Genomic DNA, 19,986 nt, shown 5'->3' on the forward strand with positions numbered 1-19,986 from the left:
ATATGTTACATAAAATTAGGTTTTTGATACACGATTCAACTATCATGTTTACACCCTTTAAATCGAATTAGTTATTGATTGTTCCTTATTGAAATCTATCGATTTTTTATGTTACTTGCTTATTCTTTCTTCCATTATTTCATTCAGTGATATATATCTCTGAATCGTTTATGATATCAGTTGATTCAAAGGTTGTATCTATGAGACCTAAACTAGTCATATTCAAATCCACTGAGGTCAACAAAATGTTAGTGATAGCTAGATATTTAACTCAAACCAACAAGCTTACTTAGTTAATTCTTTAAGTCTCTTCACAATAGTTGTACATAAATTTGAAACATATGCAAGCATCTCACTGGTCTTCTAAACTACTCGTTTAGGTTAAAACTCAAACTCCTTTTGAATTATTAAACTGCAATCCCTTTTAACAGATAAAATTAAATTTTTTTTTATAATAATGTTATGCGTATCAACTTTTTAATACATAAATACATATACACATGATATGTCATCATGTGATTGTGTATTATTTTATCGTTAATTCAAAATTATCTTATCCTTTGAAGACACACATAAAGTATGTATTTATTTGTATGTATAAAGTAGGTACATATAGTTTTATTATAAGTAAAATGAGGAAGAGATTTAGTTTATAGACTTAGCTTGCTTCCATATGTTGTTCCTTCTTCAATTAGCTTGCTTGCATTATTTATTGCATCAAGAGAATCAATTCTGGTTAGTATTATAATTCAGTCATCAAGATGAAATAATGCAATTTTTTCTTCTTTCTCAAGTCTCACTCTTTCTTCTTTTCTTTTTCATCAAGGAGTAAACATTTCTTCATAAATTGTAAAATGAGAGCTAATTAATCTGTTTTCTATTATAAAATTATGTACAAAATGTGCTTAGTTTAGAAGAATTTAAAAGAGTTTTTCGTTTTAACTCAAAGCATATATGCAGCTTGAAGCTAGGGTTTCATGCATTCACATGAAAATATTTTTAGGGTTTCTTATAGATTTAGGGTTTGTGGGTGGTTTATATATAGACTTATAGCTGATAATTAGTTAGTGGTAGATGATGTAAGATTTATTTTGTATAAACTCAATAAAATAAAACAATTAATCAATCCTAATTTCAGGATCTACGCACATGTCATAAAATACTGAATTAAAGTTTAGGGTTATAAAAATACGTAAATCGTCATACAATTTGAATCCATAAAGCTTTTAAAATAACTTATCGAAATAATCTCTCGACGTGACTTAGTCTTCCATTCTATAAACTTTCTTGAATGATAGCTTTCAATGAAGTAAGCTATACTGTAGTTATATTGTATTAAGTTTTAAAGTGGGGATCTAGCCGATAAATAATAGATTAATTGACCTCATGAAGGTCTAATAAACCTCAATACTCATGCTTATGCTCTTCACTCTGATCGTAACTTTTGAGTGTATTGGGTTTATTTTTATTAATATTCAAACTTATCTGTAAACTGATATTGAATTATTCAATTACTCGATTTTATTAAACTAAAATCATAATTAATATTAACTTACATCAAAAAATTTATAACAGATGCAGGATTTGATTTTCTCCGATGAAGCAAGAAGAGCTGAAATCAGTGAGCAGCTATTAAATCACGGTTGTTACAGTACCAACAACTGATTGTCAATATGGTGTAACAACTAATTCCTTTTTGACTTAATATTAATCACAATATTTCCCTAATTATTCACTAATCAAGCATATTTTATTTTTCTCCCAATCGATCTATGTATTCTTCAATTATTTCAATCAAATCACAGCCATATCCCTGATTACTTACCTTCATTTTCTTAATATTGATTGACTGTGACCAAGTTAAATAGATTTTGTGTTAATCTCAATCATGGGCATCGATTCATTTAACTAAGGCTAAAGGACTTGTTTCCATCGATGGTTAAGTGTAATCTTAAACTCATATCCTCTAATTTTTAAAAATTTAAATTCTTACCTATAAGTAAAATTCTGTTAAAAAATTCTCTTAAAGTTAATAATAAAACTGTTATTTAATAAAAAATTTAAAAAATTAAAGTTTTATTATATTTTCTTCCCTTCAGTTTGAAAATTTAATAATTTTTTTTCACCTAAAGTTTGAAATGTAGTAATTTCTCCTTTAAGTGTTTTTATTAAATGACAATTTTACTATTAACTTTAACTGAGTTTTTTAATAGAATTTTGTTCATGAGTAAGAGTTCAGGTCTTTTAAAGTTGAAGGGTATGAGTTTAAGATTACACTTTACCTCGGGGACAAGTCTTTTAGCCTTTAATTAATACCGTTAAACTCAATTAATTAATGGATTAAGAAAATCATTCTGCCTTGGACATCACTCGAAAGTAAACCATAATCTAATTATTAACAAACTAATTAATCTTTGTCTTTTCCTATATAGATCCTCCTCCCTCTCACTTTCTCGGCATCCAATCATCCGGGTTTCTTTCCCTTCAATCATTTTCTTTTCTCTATATCTAATAGAAACAAAGTGAGATGGGTGCTTTTCTTAGTCCTCCATCAGCTTTCATTAAACTTTTCTTTTAAGTTCTTATTGTACCCATACAATAAGTTTTAAATGTGTAATATATTCTTATACTTAATCTATTTATAAATTGTTATTGGATTATTCAATTACTCGATTTTATTAAAATAAAATCATATCTAATGTTAACTGACGGTACAAAAATTTTTTTTACAACTTCATCTCTTCCCTTTATAATTATCATTATAAAAATGTATAGTTGAGAAGTGAATTAACTTGGAGATGGGCAGACGGGCCAGCCTATATTACACAATGCCCAATTCAACTGGTCAATCCTTATGTATACAACTTCACCATTACTGGCCAAAGAGGAACCTTGTTTTGGCATGCTCACACCTCATGTCTAAGAGCAACTTTATATGGACCAATTTTTATCCTCCCAAAGGAGCATATCCCTTATCCATTTCCACAGCCCTTTCAAGAAGTTCCCATGGTTTTTGGTCATATACACAAGTTCTTTGTTAAAATAATTGAAATGTGCTCTCTACTGGTTATATTTACGTGTATTTTTGCCTTCAATTGTAGGAGAATGGTGGAAAGCAGACACTGAGAAAATTATCAGCCAAGCCTTGAAGTCCAGAGGAGCACCAAATATCTCTGATGCTTTTACCATTAATGGTCTCCCTGGACCCTCCTATAACTGCTCAGCGAAAGGTGAAAATTACAGGAAGGTGCCCACATGGTTTATTTGTATTCTGAAACTCTAAAATTGGAAACCCTAAACTTCATGCAGACACATTCAAGCTGAAGGTGAAGGCTGGAAAAACTTACCTCCTCCGCATGGTCAATGCTGCACTCAATGATGAGCTTTTCTTCAGCATCGCTAACCACAGTTTAACAATGGTGGAAACTGATGCAGTCTACGTGAAACCAATTAAAACTAACATTGTACTCATCACTCCGGGGCAAACGACTAATGTACTTCTCAAGGCCAAATCCAAGACCCCTACTGCTACTTTCGCCATTGCTGTAAGGCCTTACGCCACTGGTGCAGCCACCTTCGACAACACCACAGCCACTGGAATTCTAGAATACGAGCAACCTTCTTCCTCCAAAAACAAGAAATTGCCCCTACTTAAGCCTGCACGTCCAAAGTTTAATGACACGAATTTTGCCATGAAATTCAGCAAGAAAATCCGTAGCTTGGCCACAGCCAAATTCCCTGCAAATGTCCCTAAGAAAGTCGATAAACACTTTTTCTTCACTGTAGGCTCATGTCCAAAAAACCAAACCTGCCAAGGACCAAACAATACAAAGCTAGCAGCTTCCGTTAATAATGTGTCCTTCGTGCTGCCAAACATTGCTCTACTTCAAGCTCACTTTTTTAAGAAATCGAAAGGCGTGTACACAACTGATTTCCCCACCAACCCGCCATTCAAATTCAACTATACCGGCACACCGCCGAAAAACCTTCTGGTAAACAGCGGCACAAAGATTGTGGTGCTGCCTTGTAAAAGTAGTGTTGAGCTGGTGATGCAGGATACTAGCATCGTTGGCGCAGAGAGCCACCCTCTTCACCTTCATGGCTTTAACTTCTTTGTGGTTGGTCAAGGCATTGGAAACTTCAACCCCAACAAAGACCCCAAAAACTTTAACCTGGTTAACCCTGCTGAGAGGAACACTGTGGGCGTCCCCTCTGGTGGGTGGGTCGCCATTCGTTTTCTTGCGGACAACCCAACCCAGGTAGGTTCTAAAGCTAATTACACTGTAAATTGGTTTATAGTCAAGATAACGGCAAAATTACTCTAATTAATAACTTGTCGGCGTAAATCTACAATAACTACTGATGAATAATGAACAGGTGTCTGGTTTATGCATTTCCATTTGGAAGTACACACCAGTTGGGGGTTGAAGATGGCGTGGATTGTGATGGATGGAAAGGAGCCAAAGCAAAAACTGCCACCTCCGCCGTCTGATCTTCCGAAACGTTGAACTTGAATTTGCCCTCCGATGATGCGGAGCTTCTATATCTATCAGTTATTCTTAATTTCTATTTTTTTCTTATACTTCAGACAGATTACCTATATATGAACAAAGTTTTGTACTTTAAGATTATGTTTCAATTGAATCAAACAAAAATTTCCATGTTAGTAGTTATTCTTCTTCCTTGTTTTCGTAGAGAATGTAATATTATTACTTGCATCTTGACTGTTCTCCTGGGATCATACAGTGACATAAAGTCAAGCAACAATTTGCTTGATAGCAATTTGGAGGCTTAGGTATTTGAGTTTGAGCTTTCCAATTTTTAAGAAGATGAAGAATCACTCATTGTGACCATCGTTGCAAGAACATTTGGCTACATGGGCTCAGATAGGCATGGTGAAATACAGTACCGTACTCTGTATATTTACCATTTCAGAGACCTTTTGACTCTTTATTGCTTGAATTGTGGAAGAACATCCCTGTGATTTGGCCAATGAAGCCTAGTTATCACTATTCACAAGTCATATTTAATAAATTGTTGACATTAGTAGAGTGAATCACATTTCTGTCTCTTGATTACATAAATCATATTTTTTTACTCAAAATCAAACTTTGTTTAGAAAAAACTAGCGTTACAAGTTTAGAAACTTGTAATTCCGTTCCTGAAACCCTAGTCACGAAATCTCACCATTGCTACCATTGCAACTAGACTAATGCTCAAGACACCAAAGAGTGACGTTATTTGAGTAGGCGGAGAAGATGTGGAGCAAGAAGCTAGCTAAATCGTGGATGAATGACACTGCCTAAGAAACAAAAGATTACCATGGAGGAAGATGTAACTAAATTATGCGACAAAGAGGTGGCGGTGATATGCAACAGAGTTATCGCATGGTTGTGGGTTGCAATAAAGATGTAAACATGCGTGAGACAGATAGGTGGTGGCGGTTGTGGGGGCCAATCAGGACATCTATGAAGATAAGGGTAAAAATGAAAGGGGAATGAAAAGAAGAGTGTATTAATGAAAATTTGTTTTATAAAGAGATTTCTTTTAAATTTTGTTAATTTAGAATGATATAATAATTTTAAAAAATGAAATAGTTAGAGATAATATAATAATTTAATTTTGATTAGTAGAGTTAGCTTATAAATAAAAAAGTGTGACATTTGCACAAGTGGAAAAGTGTTGTTAAACCTCGGATGAGAAAATATAATTCACTCGCAAGAGTGAAGATTTGCAGGCAGCTTTTGTTAAAATGGAGAAAATTACATAATCTGTTCTAAAATTGTGAATGACAAATTTGCAGATCACATATTTTGAGACTTCCATGAGCACACATAATCCATATCCCATAAACACTATCTACTCCAAAAAGGAAAAAGAAAAGTTCTCTTCAAAAGATATCTATGGTATCAGTTGATTGATTTGTTAGTTCTAGTTTCTAAACATAAATGGGAATTTACTCCAAATTTCTTGTTGAGCACAACCGCACAAGATAGTGAGCTACAGCAGAGAGATGCTCAGTTTCTTCATTCAGTGGTTTGATTGGCAAGTCTTGAGAGGGCTGAATATGTCCCAGAACATGCACATAGCAGTCCAACAGTAATATAGAGAAAGCAAACTGCAATCTGATGAAAGAAAAAAAAAAACTCAGATGAGCTAAACTTTTTTCCCTTCATACTGGGAAGAATTTCAAATATATTCATGTTGGGATACATTAAGAATTTGTACCTTCATTTTAGATAGTCTACCTCTATGAATGCTCAGGTAACATACACATGGCAAAATAATAGTCTGCAATCAAAAATTGAGAGAAGTTGATCCATTTATTAGAGCTACATTTGTTTTATTTTTAATAAACATTAGATCTGAGGTTTATCCAAGTAAAGGAAACTTACAAGCAGCATTGCGAGAAATGATCCTCCAAGTGACATCACAGTTCCTGCAGTACAAACAAACGAAAACTTAGCATAAAGCATTGCTGTTTTTGACGTAAAGCATATTCAAGAATCAGAATGCTTCAAAGAACTTGTATGTATAAATTTACTGTTTTTTTCTTACCAAAGAATGGAATTGTGAGTGCCACAACCAAAGTTGAAATCACTAAAACTGTTCTGATGACTATTGATACAATGTAAGTTTGATGTTGAGCAGAAGGCATCAGCTCCTCCAGACTTAATGCAACTGGTGTAAGTGTCAAGGCATACTTTGACATTGGGATCACAACCTGAAAACATAATAAATTTAACATTTGACAAGTTCTGAGTACATAGTTAATAGTCTAACAATCTTCATCTGCTGAAGGCTGATGTGTGAAAAATTGACTAGAACGATGAATTTAGATTGGTATCGTACTGTTGTCCACACAGCAACTTTGGAAGCCACAAATTGTTTGGGCATGTTCAAAGTGTATTGAGACTTGACTGAATCTCCAAACATCAGGTAGCCACAGACTGCTATCCCAGTGTTAAAAACCCACCCAAAAAAGAAGCTGCAGCAACAGATAAGTTGATATTTTCTTAGTTGAGTTTTTGAAGAACAAGTATATCTTATACACATAGTAATTGATTGTGAACAAAGGGTATTTCTAATGATTATTCAGAAGATAGTAGTGATAGGAATCATTGTTTACATTTGTACAAATTCTAGATGTTTTTGCATACTGAACCAGAAAAACAAGCTGAATTTGTATAGATGTAAATCAGAAAATATTGTTGTCACCTGATTATGAGAACCCAAGGAAATTGTGATGTTTCTTTCATTGATGAATATATGTTTGGAAAAACTGAATGGCCCGCATAGCAAAAACCAAATATACCCAGTGAGACAGGTAGATTTACCAAGTCTAAGACGGTTCCGCTGCCATGAAACCCCACATTGTCTACCACCCCAATCCATACCAGGCAAAGCATCACCAGACTAGTAGTAAGAACTCCTCCAACTGAATACATGGGCTCTAAGAGTGAGCAGGTACACCTTAAGGGACAAATGTCAAGAAAAATGAAGAATGGGACTAAAAGGGAGAAATAAAGATATAGAACCTGAGATATATGCGAGTAAGCTAAGGTCTCGAAGCCAAACAGTTGGAAGAATAATGAGGGTTGATGTTATGGCAAAGATTTGATTAGAATTAAGTTGAATTCCCGCAATATACATGTTGGTGTTTGGAAACAATGACGACAAGTTATCGCCCATCATAATCAAAAACTCCACACAAGCAGCCTACAGAACATAGTACTCTTCACCTTTTAGCTCAAGATAAGAACAGGGGACCAAGTTAAATGGACTTGTTAGAGGCATTCAGGAAAAATTCGAAGGACTTACATATAATTCCATGTACAAGATAATCTGCATTTCGCAAAAATCAGCTCTCAGTGTTACTTCTAATGCAAACAAAAGTATATACATGTACAGACACATGCTTGTTAATAAAGGAGAACTGATTTCTTAAATGAACTTACAGCTATCACTAGGCGACCAGGTTTTCCAAAAGCAGCCTGTCCAATGTCTGGGTAAGTTTGAAGTCTAGGAGAGCTTTCTAAACATTTCATCAATAAAATCCCAGTATGACAAGCAATGACAGCAAAAAAGAAGGCCAGTGAGAGGCTTAACCACCCTCCTTCTTTGACTGCAAAGGGAGCTGCTAGGACTCCTACACCACATAAAACATTGATTCCTGCATAGAAGAGAAACCCACACTCCAACTTTTAACCATATAGCTAAATCATAACCTTACAAAACCAATTGACTCTATGCATACAAATATCTACATGCATCCATTTAGATTATATTATGTAGATCAGATTTACATATGTCTTGCACCTCCATTGACTGAAATGTCAAGAAAACAGTGAACTATGAAATTGCAGTAAAATTGAGAAATCTCAAATTCAGACTTTCTTGCATAAATGCAGCCATACAATACACATGTTTATGTAACTTTATCATGAAGAATTTAGATCTCTTACAAAGCTTGCCAAGGTGTGGATTTTAGGGGTTTACCATTAAGAACTGCTTGAACAAATGAGCACCCCTTCTGATGAGGCAAGTCACAGCCACTAATAGATAATTTTCTCCGGGATAACCTTGCGGGGACTACATCTTTTTCTAAATCAGAAATGAGGGGTTTAGTGGGCGTAGCATCATGATCAAAAGCCAAATTTCTCTTGTATAGTGGGGACATGGAACTGGCAAGCCTCGTCACACTAGTCCCTCCTGGAAAACCAAAGGACGTATTTGTGATACTTGTGTACATGTCCATCGAATCCCTGCATATATGCATTTCCTTATTCTTCTTATAAATATTGCAGACAGAACAATCAATAAAAACAACAAAAAAGAACGGCAAAACCTGTAGCTTTGAGGCCAACTTGTTTCACCAGTATCGGAGGCATTAGAATGGCCATCCGAGGCCATTGAATGGACGGAGCAATCAGATTCCAAATCATCCTTGTTTTCAAACACCCTTTCTGCAAAAATTTCTTCATCTTCCATTTGAAATTCATCTGCCCGTTTTGATCCCAGATCCTCATTCATCATCTTCTTACTTTCTAATCAATTCAAACAACCTTATTTTTTAAACACCCCGCAATATATTTCACCTGCGCAACTACAGAACTACTTTTCCGGTCTCCTAAGCCTGTTTTTCTTTGGGTATCAATATCATGAAATACACAGACAAAAAGGCAAAGTAGTGAAAAAGAGCAGATTTTTGTCTTGGTTTCGTCAACCTAAACATCCAGGTTACTCGGAATGAAATGGAGAGCGTGCATTTCTGCAATTAAATGAGGCTATTGTTCAGCAGCAGTATGCTGAAAATTCCTGATTATTAACAGAATATTAATAATACCCATTCAAACAATTCAATAAAAAACAATGTGTCGATTTTGTTCATTAATTTTCGTATCAATAAAACTACTTAAAATGGCAAGTGCACTGTATGCACTTTCCATATATACCATCTTTCCTTTCATATCTTTTATTATCTTGTGCCGCAAGAAAAATTGGTTAGGGTTATATTTTTTGACACAAAATTTATTCGGATCAATTTGATACGATTTAATATAACAAATATCAATAATAGTTAGAATCCTTACAAATTGTATATAATTGTATCTTTATATAGTTATAATTATTCATATAATTCTTGAATTTTATTTAAGTATTTTATTTTCTTATTCGATAGTGAGAATATGATTTGATTAGTAAAATTATTAATGTGTTTTAAAATGTTGATATGTAATTTTTTAAACTATTTGTAGACACGACAAAATATTATATTAGGTGATTTTTATTAAAAATAGGTTGGTGTAGTGTAATGAAGAAATTAAAATGTGTAAAAAAAAAAAACAATAGACAATTTTGGGTTAATTTGGGTTGTGTTGGATCAACCCAAACATTACAGAGTTAGGTTAAGGTTGAAAAATTTTAATATGATTTTAATTCGAATTAAGTTAGAGTTAAAGGTTTATAACCTGAAATTCGAATAGGCACGACACAATTAATAAAATTTGCAAATAATTTTTTACATTTACAATAATTATGACAACATCAAAGAAATTCTTTTCTTTTTCAAGTCTCAATGTTTTCAAAGGTGAGACAAATTTATGTCAAGTAGTTTCAAAAAAACAAAACTTTGATATATAAAGATAATAATCAATGTCCACAAATATCCTTAAATATCCTCAATAGATAAACACAATTCTGACATATCATGAATTTGCAATTTAGAGATGTTATATATACTTGATAGGAATTTGCATATTGAAGTGGATAATAGTTTTTTTTTTTTTTAGTTTGATGCCGAAGAACTCCATCTGAGCTGGGTTTTTGAGGTTGAACCAATCATACTAGACAAATTTTGGGTCTAATAACTGAATTCACAACTATTATTAAATTAGATTATAAGGGAAAAGAGAAAGCAATGGGGGACTTGGGCTATCTCATATGGCTAGAGGTAGGTTTGAATCAAATTAAATTTGAATATTCTTTTACTTGAATGAAAAAATAGTTTTGTTTGAATTCGATTTGAGTTCATCAAGTCAACAATAAAAGTAGTTTAAATTCGATTCAAATAAAAATTATTTGATTTAAATTTAACTAGAATTTATAATTAGAATATATAGCTAATATATGACTCAAATTTATGATTTAAATTTGTAATTCATTAACAAAATGATATATTTTAATAATTACTTAACATAATTTGAATCGAATTATGAGTTAAATTCGAATCAAATCAAACTATCTATCTAACTCGTAAATCAAATTAAATCAAACTCTTTTTAATTCAAATTCAACTTAATTTCAAAACAAATCAAATTTTCTAATTCAAACTCGATTCAAATTCAAACTAAACGAATTCAAAACGAGTTGAATAGAGCTGCTCTAGTTTTTGAGCCCGAGCCAACCCCATTCAGATCCAGCACTAAATTATGGCAAATATATTACTAGCTTAAAGAACAAGAAATATTGTCATGGTGGTACACCTAGGAAAGTTTGAGTTTGCAGTTACAGTATATCACTATTGACACTTCAAAGAAATGAAAATAAGTGCAGCAGGACTAGGGTTTAAAACAATAGATTACAACAATTTCCTTTATCAATTTGGTTGAGCTTTCCAAGGCCATTGCAACGGGCACATACAATCTGAGTCTCATCCTTTCGAGCTGCGTTTGCAATCTGGGCCACTCCTGATTTCCGAACAAAACCCGCGCCGTTGCATTCATTGCAGCTGTATAAAGCACTTCACATTCATTAAAAAGAGATGAATTGTCTTTTCCTGGGGCTTTAATGGCTGAAGCAATAAGCATGAATAATAAGAAACAGGAGATTAAGGCAGGCAATGTGAGAGAAAGAGTCTTCCGTGTCCTTGCGGGCGAAGAGGACTGGGAAGGCAGTTCCAAGCAGAGCAACAGGGGCTGCACCAATAAATAAGTAGACGGTGCGGTTAGCTGAGACGTCTCCGGTGGCTGCAACAACCGTCAGTGATCTTTTTTAATACTTCATCCTTCTAGTTGGCGTTGGTAGAGCAGAAAAGCCAGTGAGCCTCTGCAGAGGCGCTATTGATTTCATTTTGGTAAATGATAATTCTGATTAATTTGCTTGAAGAAGATGGTTAAATTGGCTTCAGAAATGAGAATTGGACAAGGGTTTCGATTGTTGGATGTCAAAATGACATAATACATGTTTTACAACTTGGATGAGGCCACACCAGAACTCAAGATTGTGAATAAGATTTGTCCCAAGAACTTCATTATGATCCAGTGAAGACAACCTAAAACTTTTGTTTTGATTACAAGTTTTCAACATCAGAAAAATCCCAGCTTTTTTGTCAACCTAAAACTTTCAACTGTGTATGTAACCATTAAAAAGCACATTTTCAAAGCAGAATGTCCTGAAGATTACAAATGAAAGTTAACCAAAAAACTGATAAATAAAGGACACCCAATACATGAAAGAACTTCATGAACACTTACAGGTAGGTTTTATAATAAAAAGCATCCATTGTGACCTCATATGTCTATCCATATCTTTGCCCAAAATAATATTTCGATATTGAATAACAAGATTCAAGATGATCCAACAGTAGATGACGTACCAGTTTACCTGTATTCACATTAATGGCCCCCGCTCATTCCCAAGACTGAGCTTCTGTTAACATATGGAAACTCTGAAATCGGCAGAACCATTCACATGTTCAACAAATTCAAGTATGAAAGAAAATCCAGCAATATAGAGTCATGGACCCACTTTATAAGAAAAGAACTGTGATCTCATTCAACCATGAACAAAAGAAACCACAGAAGATCAGTAGGGCTTAGAGACAGACCATGTTAAATGAAATGCAATGACTAAAAATTCAATTAAAAAACAGAAGATGAAATGGCCAAAAAACTGCCATAGAAGCCAAAATATGAAGAGAAAGAAATTTAGCAAAACGATTAATGGAATATTTATTATACTTTAAGCCTCAAACCTAACACCAACACAAAAACACTCACAATTATATGATGAGACCAAGCAGCTGTTTGCCTCATCATTCAAAGAATTATCAGTGTAAGAATTCCTTCGAGATAAAACAAAATAGAGCCTTTGATTCTACAGTCAAGCAGATGCGCTGTTTCTGAAAGAAGCATTTTAGTGAAGTAATGCACGTAAGTAAAAGAAATTCAATAGATGAATAACTTCAAAATTTTACATATACAACAGTGGGAAAATACCCAATCGCTGCCGTAAAATTACATGAGAAAAAAGCAAGCATAAAACTATTGCATTAAAACCATGAACAATTACAATTATACATGACGATTGGTACCTCACTACCAATATCATGATTCTCAAGTGTCCACTCTAACTGCATAGCTTACTTCCTCTGCGTGAAAACCATCACCTAGTAGATCAAAATTCAGTCATATCCTTTTGTCCATCACAGAATAACTGAATAACAAGTCCATTTCTCTTCCTCAAGTGTCATTATTTACAGCAACTTACTAATATAATACAAAATGTTCCTTTTGTTAAGAGGAAGACAACAACTACGATCACAGTATTCAACAAAAAAAACAGAACTCTACATACACAATCAAACCTAGATTCACCATCTGGGTTCATCAAAATTCGAAGCGTTTCTCCTACCATTAATAACATCATAAAATTGACTTCTATTTTCAAAGTCAGCACTAGAACGCGAAAATCTATACCTAATCCGCCTAAAGATCGAAAAGAAGTTGCGAAAAGCACGGCCAAACCCACCTCTGGCTCGAGCTCTCCTTCCACTGGACACCCAGGAAATCCTTCTCGGCCCATTGCCAGCATTGTTAAACCTACCATCCATTTCTGTGAAAACAACAGGAAAATCTCTTTCATCAGCTCTTCTATTAGCACCAAACCTCCCAACAGCAAAACCGCCACCTGGCAATCTCCATATAGTTAACCCCACAGTGTCTTCATCAAGAAACCTACCTGACTCTCGCAAATTACGGATATTACCTTCCCTCGGCAATTCATGCCGACATACAGGACACGAATTACGAATAGAAAGCCAAGGAAGAATACAATCGGAGTGGTAAATGTGCTTACACGGCATCTCACGAGCCTCTGAATTAAGCTCGAACGCTTCTTTACAAACCGCGCAATGTGAGTCTTCTGCCACTTGACACTCCAAGACTTTGACCACCGGCATTGACTCGATCGCTGCTTTCGACGCGCGAGGGTTATCTAACCGCGTAGCTCCGTTAATTTCCAATTGTGATAACTGGTCAAGAATCCGGTCAAACCCTGACCCCATCAAGAACTCCGACATGCTCGAGGGTAAGGGTCTAAGACCCAACCCTGATCCATCATCGTAGTAAAGCTCAAAATCTCCTCCTTCAACACCGTTTCCGTCATTTCCACTGTCAGGGTTTTGAGGTGCACGTAAGACGATGACGGGGTTAAAAGGAGATCGATCTCCACCGATTCTCCGGGTTCTGCGCAGCCTCGGGCCCCTTAAGGGTTCCTGATTCCGTGCTCCGTCAACTTCCTCGATAAATCCAGTGCCACAATCGGGGCAGACGATCGTATCTTGCGTCCGGGCCCGAACCCGGGTGAACCGACTGCAACGATAGCACCAGTAAGAGGATCCCCTTGAAGCCATAGACAAACTCATCAATTAGACGAACAAATCTCTAAAGTAAAGCTCCTTTATTCAATCACGCACAAATAACTTTCTTAAAATAAGGTGAGATTAAAGATTCGTTATTTGAAGAAACCTAATTTGACTGATCGGTCTAGAGAGAGAGAGAGAGAGAGAGAGAGAGGTGAGACAGGAGTAAAACAAAAATGGAAATAAAGACTTTAAAAGCGCCGCGTGGAAGACTCAACGGTGGAAGCGCGTCATTTGTTAAGGCTGTTAAGCAATGTTTTTTAACCGAACATGTGATTGAATCGGTTGTTTTAATTTATAATTTAATAAAAAATTGATTAATTTAATTTATTTTTAAATTATAATAAATATATTTTACTTAAAAGCTTTATAACTAATAAAATTAATAAGAATATTTATATCTATGATGATTAAAATATATTTATTTTAAAGAGTGAAAATTATTCACCCGATTTTAATTAAATAATTAGATTAAAAAAATATTTCATCTCATAATAAAAAAATATAATTATATAAATTATTATTTATAAAATATATTTCAATAGATATGAAATATTTTTTTCTTTTTTTTAATTTAAAATTTAAATCTGTGTTTTTCTTACAAACATTTAAAAACTCATATAATCTAATTTAAAATAATCGAATTATTCAAAAATAATTAAATTTTTTTAAAAATACTCTAAATTTTGATCAAATTTAGTTCTATCTATTTTGACTAGTTTATTCGGTTCATTGGTTTTGATCAAGGTTTGATCGAGTTAATAAATAAACGGCTTTTTAATATTAATCAGATTAGACTTGAAACCAATTTTTGATTCAATTAATTGAGCTGAATGATCTGATTTGATTTTTCAAACAGTGCCATTAAGCTAAGCACGCTACTAATGCTTTTTATTTTAAAATAATTTTTACTTAATAAATAATAATTGCCAGCATTAGCGTTCACTAGTTATTTCAAGCGTAAGAATTTGAAGTGATTTTAAAGGCCAAATCCAAAATTGATACATGTCAACTTTTAAAAATTGAAAATCCCCCTTATGAGTCAATTTTTATTAAAATTTTCAATTAAGATTAGCAGTAAACTGGTTATTTTGTCAATAATATTAAAAAAATATATAATTTATTATATTTTCATCTCAAAGTTTTAAAATTAATAATTTCATCTGTAGTTAAAGTTTTCTAGTTTTGAAAAATCGTATTTCCTCCCAACCTAGGATTTTCTTTTCTCTCTTCTCCAGCTATCGACAACCTCCACGAAACTCTTTAACGCATCTCTGACCATCACTTTTATCTAAATTCATCTAATCCAAACAAAGGCGATGATCAGAGATGGGTTAGGGGGTTTCACAAAGGTCACTAGAGAGAAGACAAAATAAAATTCTAGATTTTTGGGAGGAAAAAATACAACTTTTTAAAACTAAAAAATTTTAATTAATGATAAAATTATTAGTTTTTAAAATTTAGGAATAAAAATATAATAAATTATATATATTTTAATATTATTATCAAAACAATAATTTTATTTTTAATTTTATCTAAAAATTTTAATAAAAATTAGATTATATATAAGATTTTGGATTTTTACAAATTAATGATAACCATTTGGGTGAGAATAAGTCTTTTTGATTTTTGTCAATTTTAAAATATTTATAAAATTTTTTTTATTTAATTAAAATTAATGATGCAATTAAAAATCCGAAATCATTTCTTTTTTTTTAAATCAAACTGATATTTGAATTTCAAAATGGGAATACCAAATTGTTGTCTTTTCTCAGCGATGGGTCTCCCAAAGCTTACTGCTGCGGATTTGAATTGGCCAGAAATTCATCATCATGTCAAGTCTGCCGATTTTGACGTTTCCACATTCAAATCCATTCAAAGATGCCGTGGATCCTTCAATTTGACCGCCACGTCCGCCGAGTTAACCTTACGCAGCAAGGAAATTTTTCTCCAAATTAGAAATCACCGTCCTTTTTTGGCTGTATTGAGGAAACGACGCCGAATAATGGACAAACAAAACCACGCGTGAGGGAGGGAAGCGAATATTCCAGGTTTTCCACCACCGTTATCATCAACTTCACTACTGTAATTTAATTCGACAATAAATTTTTGGTTTCGTTCAAGTACTTGGCCATCACTCAAGAATAGAAGGCGTATCCGCTAAAATACGCCGGAGTCGTGAAAGCGGTTTAACACGAAGAAACATGTACGGTGTCTGCTGCTTGACTCTGATGCACTGTAAGTTCAGGTTACGAATCTTTTTCTTGCATGTTTTTCTTGGAAAAATCTTTTCTTGCCTCGCAATCTCAATTGTCATTTCACTAAGCCATAAATGTAATTCAATCAATTGGCCAAAAGAAACAGTAAGTTTATGTACGAAACAAATATATTTAATGTCAGGAGTTTCTCAAATTTTCGTGCTAACGGTGTCAGTGCCGGGCTGGCTTTAACGCGGTCCCCTGGGATTAAGAGTTGGGTTGGGTCTAAACCTTACATAGATGTAACCCCTCGAATTGGACCAATCTGAAAAGTATGAGGTTTATGATTTTATCTTTTATATATAAAGTTGGATCGTATCTTACCTTCAATTAGTTTGCTCATTAATTTAAATAAAAATAATTTTTATATTATAAATATTAATTAATTATTTAATTTTTTTAATAATTATGTAAATAGTAGTGGATTGGATCACAGGCCTAATGCCTAGGCCTAAGACCCTACGTGCTATACTACCGTATTAAGCCCTTTCAGATTGGACTATTTTCGTATACTTTGGGCTGCCTCGACTCATTTGCCATGTCTACCCATCTCTTAAAATTTAAAAACTTTTTTATCTATTACTGAACTATTAAAGTTAACGAAATATTTTAATTTAAAAATTTTATCTTTTTTTCTCCCCTTCAAAATTAATAATTTTTTCTAAGTCAAATTTTAAAAAATAACATTTTTTCCTAGAGTTTATGTTTCAATTTCCAACAATCTCTCTTTTTGGCTGACATCATTCCAATCCAAGCTTAGAATAACTCTAGGTGGAGAGAGAAACTATTGGAGGAAGAGGAAACATCATGAGAGAGAGCTTGTCGATGATGACATCAGAGATGATATTAGAGATTGAAAAATAAACATAAGAGGAAAATATTATTTTTTAAAACTTTATCTAAAAGATAAATTATTAGTTTTTATGGTTTAAGGATGAAAAAGAATAGGGTTGGAGTCGAGCTCGACTCGGTTCATATATAGTTGAGCTCGATCGAGTGAAAGTTAAGCTCGAACTCGGTTCGAATTTAGCTCGACTTGTTTTTCGTTATTAAAACGACGTCGTTTTAATACATATTGATCAAAACGACGTCATTTTGTATCAAAATTTTTAATTAGAAAATCTGGCGAGTAGCTCGAGCTCGATCGAGCTTGTTTAGGGCTCGATCGAGCGAGCTTCAGCTCGAACTGGCTTGGTTAGAATCTAACCCTAAAAAGGAATATAAAATTTTAGTTTATTCTTAATAGTATATATAAAATGATTATTTTACTTTAAAACTAATAAACTTAACAAACTATTAGCTGATAAAAGAATTTTTGAAAGTTAAAATATGAAAACTTAAGAAAAGAGTAATCTTTAGGTGGGAAAATACCCTTTGGCCTATATTTAATATTGGAAACTGGAGAATGACCCTAAATTTAAAACACTAAACTAGATTAAATGAATGTCAAGTGACAATGGTATAAAATTCATAGCATGAAGTCTCAGAAAAAAAAAATTTACTACTTATTCATAAATTAATTGACTGAGATGTTTTGTACTAATTCTTTTGTTAAGTATAATGTAATTCATGACTTACTCGACATATGTTTTGTTAAACTTATATGAATTCCAGGTTTTTTATTTTTAAACATTTCACTATCTATCAAGCAAACCGATCTGATTGAATTTCAATCAAATTAGACCTTAAAACGGGCCATGATTCAGTTCGGTCATCAAAACCATAGTTTGTTGGAACATTTGATACATATATAGATGGAGGGCAACTTGGGGTGTCCTCATTTCCTATGACGGTCTCTATTTGAGTTTAAGTAATATTATGTGTACTAAGTTTAAATACTCAATCGGGTATCTGATAATATATCATCATATAATTAGATGTTATTTTATGTTAATCATATAATGATATATAACCATACATTATTTAATACTCAAAATGGATGCAGGTAGTCTTGGTGTGTTTTTTTGTTAATTAAGATTGTTAATTCATGCTGCTTCTGACACAGTCACTCTCATTTGTTAGCTTTTCTTTTGCCCTATTTAGTATTCTAGTGCTTCTCAAGAGATCTTCGGATGGTTCTTGCTCTTGAGTTTTGTTGGCATTTTTTTTGAGTCCAAAAGGACAACTTCTTGCATATATCCGTCCTAGTTTAGAGATCGGTCTCCTCTGTGTACTAATATATCTTCAAATGACAGCAGTTGGAATCTAAACAAGTCACCCCAGTTGGCATGCTTGCTGGATCCTTCTGAAATGTGATTTGATTGCTGCATAATGCCTCTAAATGTATTGCACTGGAGATGTTAAGCTATAAAACACAATTTGATTTCCAAATTCAAACTATTCATATAAGGCTTACATACTTCTTCTTATAAGCTTTGATACAGGTTTATTATGCATTATAGAGTATATTCAAAATTCAGTAACATTCCATCACTAATACCTTATGCATGATTAGTTCCCTTGTGTGATTTCTCATTTGGGAGGGCAGAAAGTGATGATATACCGAGAAGCCCTGCATTTATTAAGGCTGGAAGAGTCATCAAATGCATAAGTATAGGCCCTTGGGCAAATAGCCTTAAATATATGAGCAAATAGCGTTGGCTTGCAAGTCTTTGGGTTTGCATATGCGCCCGTGCAACAATACTTAGCCGATTGCATAGCCAAGCAAGCACTATTGCACCCAACCACCTTGCCTCCTACTTTCACTTCCAGTGTCGATGGGCAGCAAACGTTCACATTGACATCACAAGACGCAACGCCACACCCGATTCCGCCACCGACAGGTTTCATCGTCACTGGCAAATTGAAGCCATCGACTAAACTCACATCGTAGAAATGCATCGATGATGATGATGAACCAAGTGTCATTTCAACCACCGTTGCTGGTGGAGTACCGGGAACTCCTCGACAATGAAGCTGGCTAGCACAATCTCCGGTGTCACATGATCCTTTGCCTTTATTGTTAAATTTACATCCTTGCCTACCCCAAATCCTCCCTGACCATTTTTCTGGCAAGTCGAGGACTACTTCCTCGCCGCTGTCAAGCTTGAAACCACCGTCTTTCGGAGTTGGCTTACCTCTGCTGCCAAGTATTCCAGGCCATAAAGTTTCACGGCAGCTGTTTACTACTATCAGTTGTGCTCCATCTGAACAATCAGTAACATAAAAACCAAAACTCAGCAAAACAATGGCAAAGTAAAGTTTAACAAACAAGATCAAGAAAACTAACAATAATATACCTGTAAAGGAGGAGAAGGCTAACAGATTAAAGAGAAGAGGGAAGATAATTACAGAAGTTGACATGGCTACAAGCTTATTGTGAATTCAGTAGCGAGCTGTGAGGATTTTATAACCAGTAATTAGGAGGACAACTTTTGCTTTCTTGTTGTATTAATTACTTTGAACTACTTTTCCTTTTGCGGCAAAGGGCGTATATGCATTTCTTCCAAGTGGGGGTTTCCATAATCTAGCAGAATTTGTTTATCTGAAATAGTAATAGCGCCATTTTTTAATCTTTTAAGAGCATGAAGCAGATAAACATGGCATTGATTCTTTAGGTTGGCCGGTTCATGTACGGGTTAAAAT

The 19,986-nt window shown here is 33.9% G+C and overlaps 4 protein-coding genes across 4 annotated transcripts; 1 reads left to right on the forward strand and 3 right to left on the reverse strand.

Moving 5' to 3' along the window:
* The first annotated feature begins 1,597 nt into the window (after positions 1-1,597).
* Positions 1,598-4,500, forward strand: LOC123202218 (laccase-17-like). Its single transcript, XM_044618047.1, has 5 exons — positions 1,598-1,621; positions 2,776-3,016; positions 3,102-3,230; positions 3,310-4,259; positions 4,378-4,500. Exons 1-5 carry the CDS (start codon positions 1,598-1,600, stop codon positions 4,426-4,428), a joined length of 1,395 nt encoding a protein of 464 aa, XP_044473982.1. The 3' UTR covers positions 4,429-4,500.
* A 1,242-nt stretch (positions 4,501-5,742) lies between these two features.
* On the reverse strand, positions 5,743-9,312 carry LOC123202357 (amino acid transporter AVT1D-like). The gene is made up of 11 exons (XM_044618244.1): positions 8,849-9,312; positions 8,500-8,765; positions 7,959-8,173; positions 7,822-7,845; positions 7,539-7,719; positions 7,219-7,438; positions 6,853-6,988; positions 6,559-6,724; positions 6,396-6,439; positions 6,229-6,291; positions 5,743-6,125 (listed from the first exon to the last, which is right to left on the reverse strand). Exons 1-11 carry the CDS (start codon positions 9,034-9,036, stop codon positions 6,027-6,029), a joined length of 1,602 nt encoding a protein of 533 aa, XP_044474179.1. The 5' UTR covers positions 9,037-9,312; the 3' UTR covers positions 5,743-6,026.
* Positions 9,313-12,654: 3,342 nt separating this feature from the next.
* LOC123202467 (E3 ubiquitin-protein ligase RDUF2-like) lies at positions 12,655-14,305 on the reverse strand. The gene has a single exon (XM_044618422.1). It carries the CDS (start codon positions 14,144-14,146, stop codon positions 13,094-13,096), a length of 1,053 nt encoding a protein of 350 aa, XP_044474357.1. The 5' UTR covers positions 14,147-14,305; the 3' UTR covers positions 12,655-13,093.
* Positions 14,306-18,701: 4,396 nt separating this feature from the next.
* On the reverse strand, positions 18,702-19,749 carry LOC123201826 (thaumatin-like protein). Its single transcript, XM_044617390.1, has 2 exons — positions 19,641-19,749; positions 18,702-19,547 (listed from the first exon to the last, which is right to left on the reverse strand). Exons 1-2 carry the CDS (start codon positions 19,702-19,704, stop codon positions 18,874-18,876), a joined length of 738 nt encoding a protein of 245 aa, XP_044473325.1. The 5' UTR covers positions 19,705-19,749; the 3' UTR covers positions 18,702-18,873.
* Between the last annotated feature and the right edge of the window lie 237 nt (positions 19,750-19,986).

The sequence above is a fragment of the Mangifera indica genome, chromosome 18 (assembly GCF_011075055.1).
Source record: "Mangifera indica cultivar Alphonso chromosome 18, CATAS_Mindica_2.1, whole genome shotgun sequence".
In the NCBI taxonomy this organism is placed as follows: Eukaryota; Viridiplantae; Streptophyta; class Magnoliopsida; order Sapindales; family Anacardiaceae; genus Mangifera; species Mangifera indica.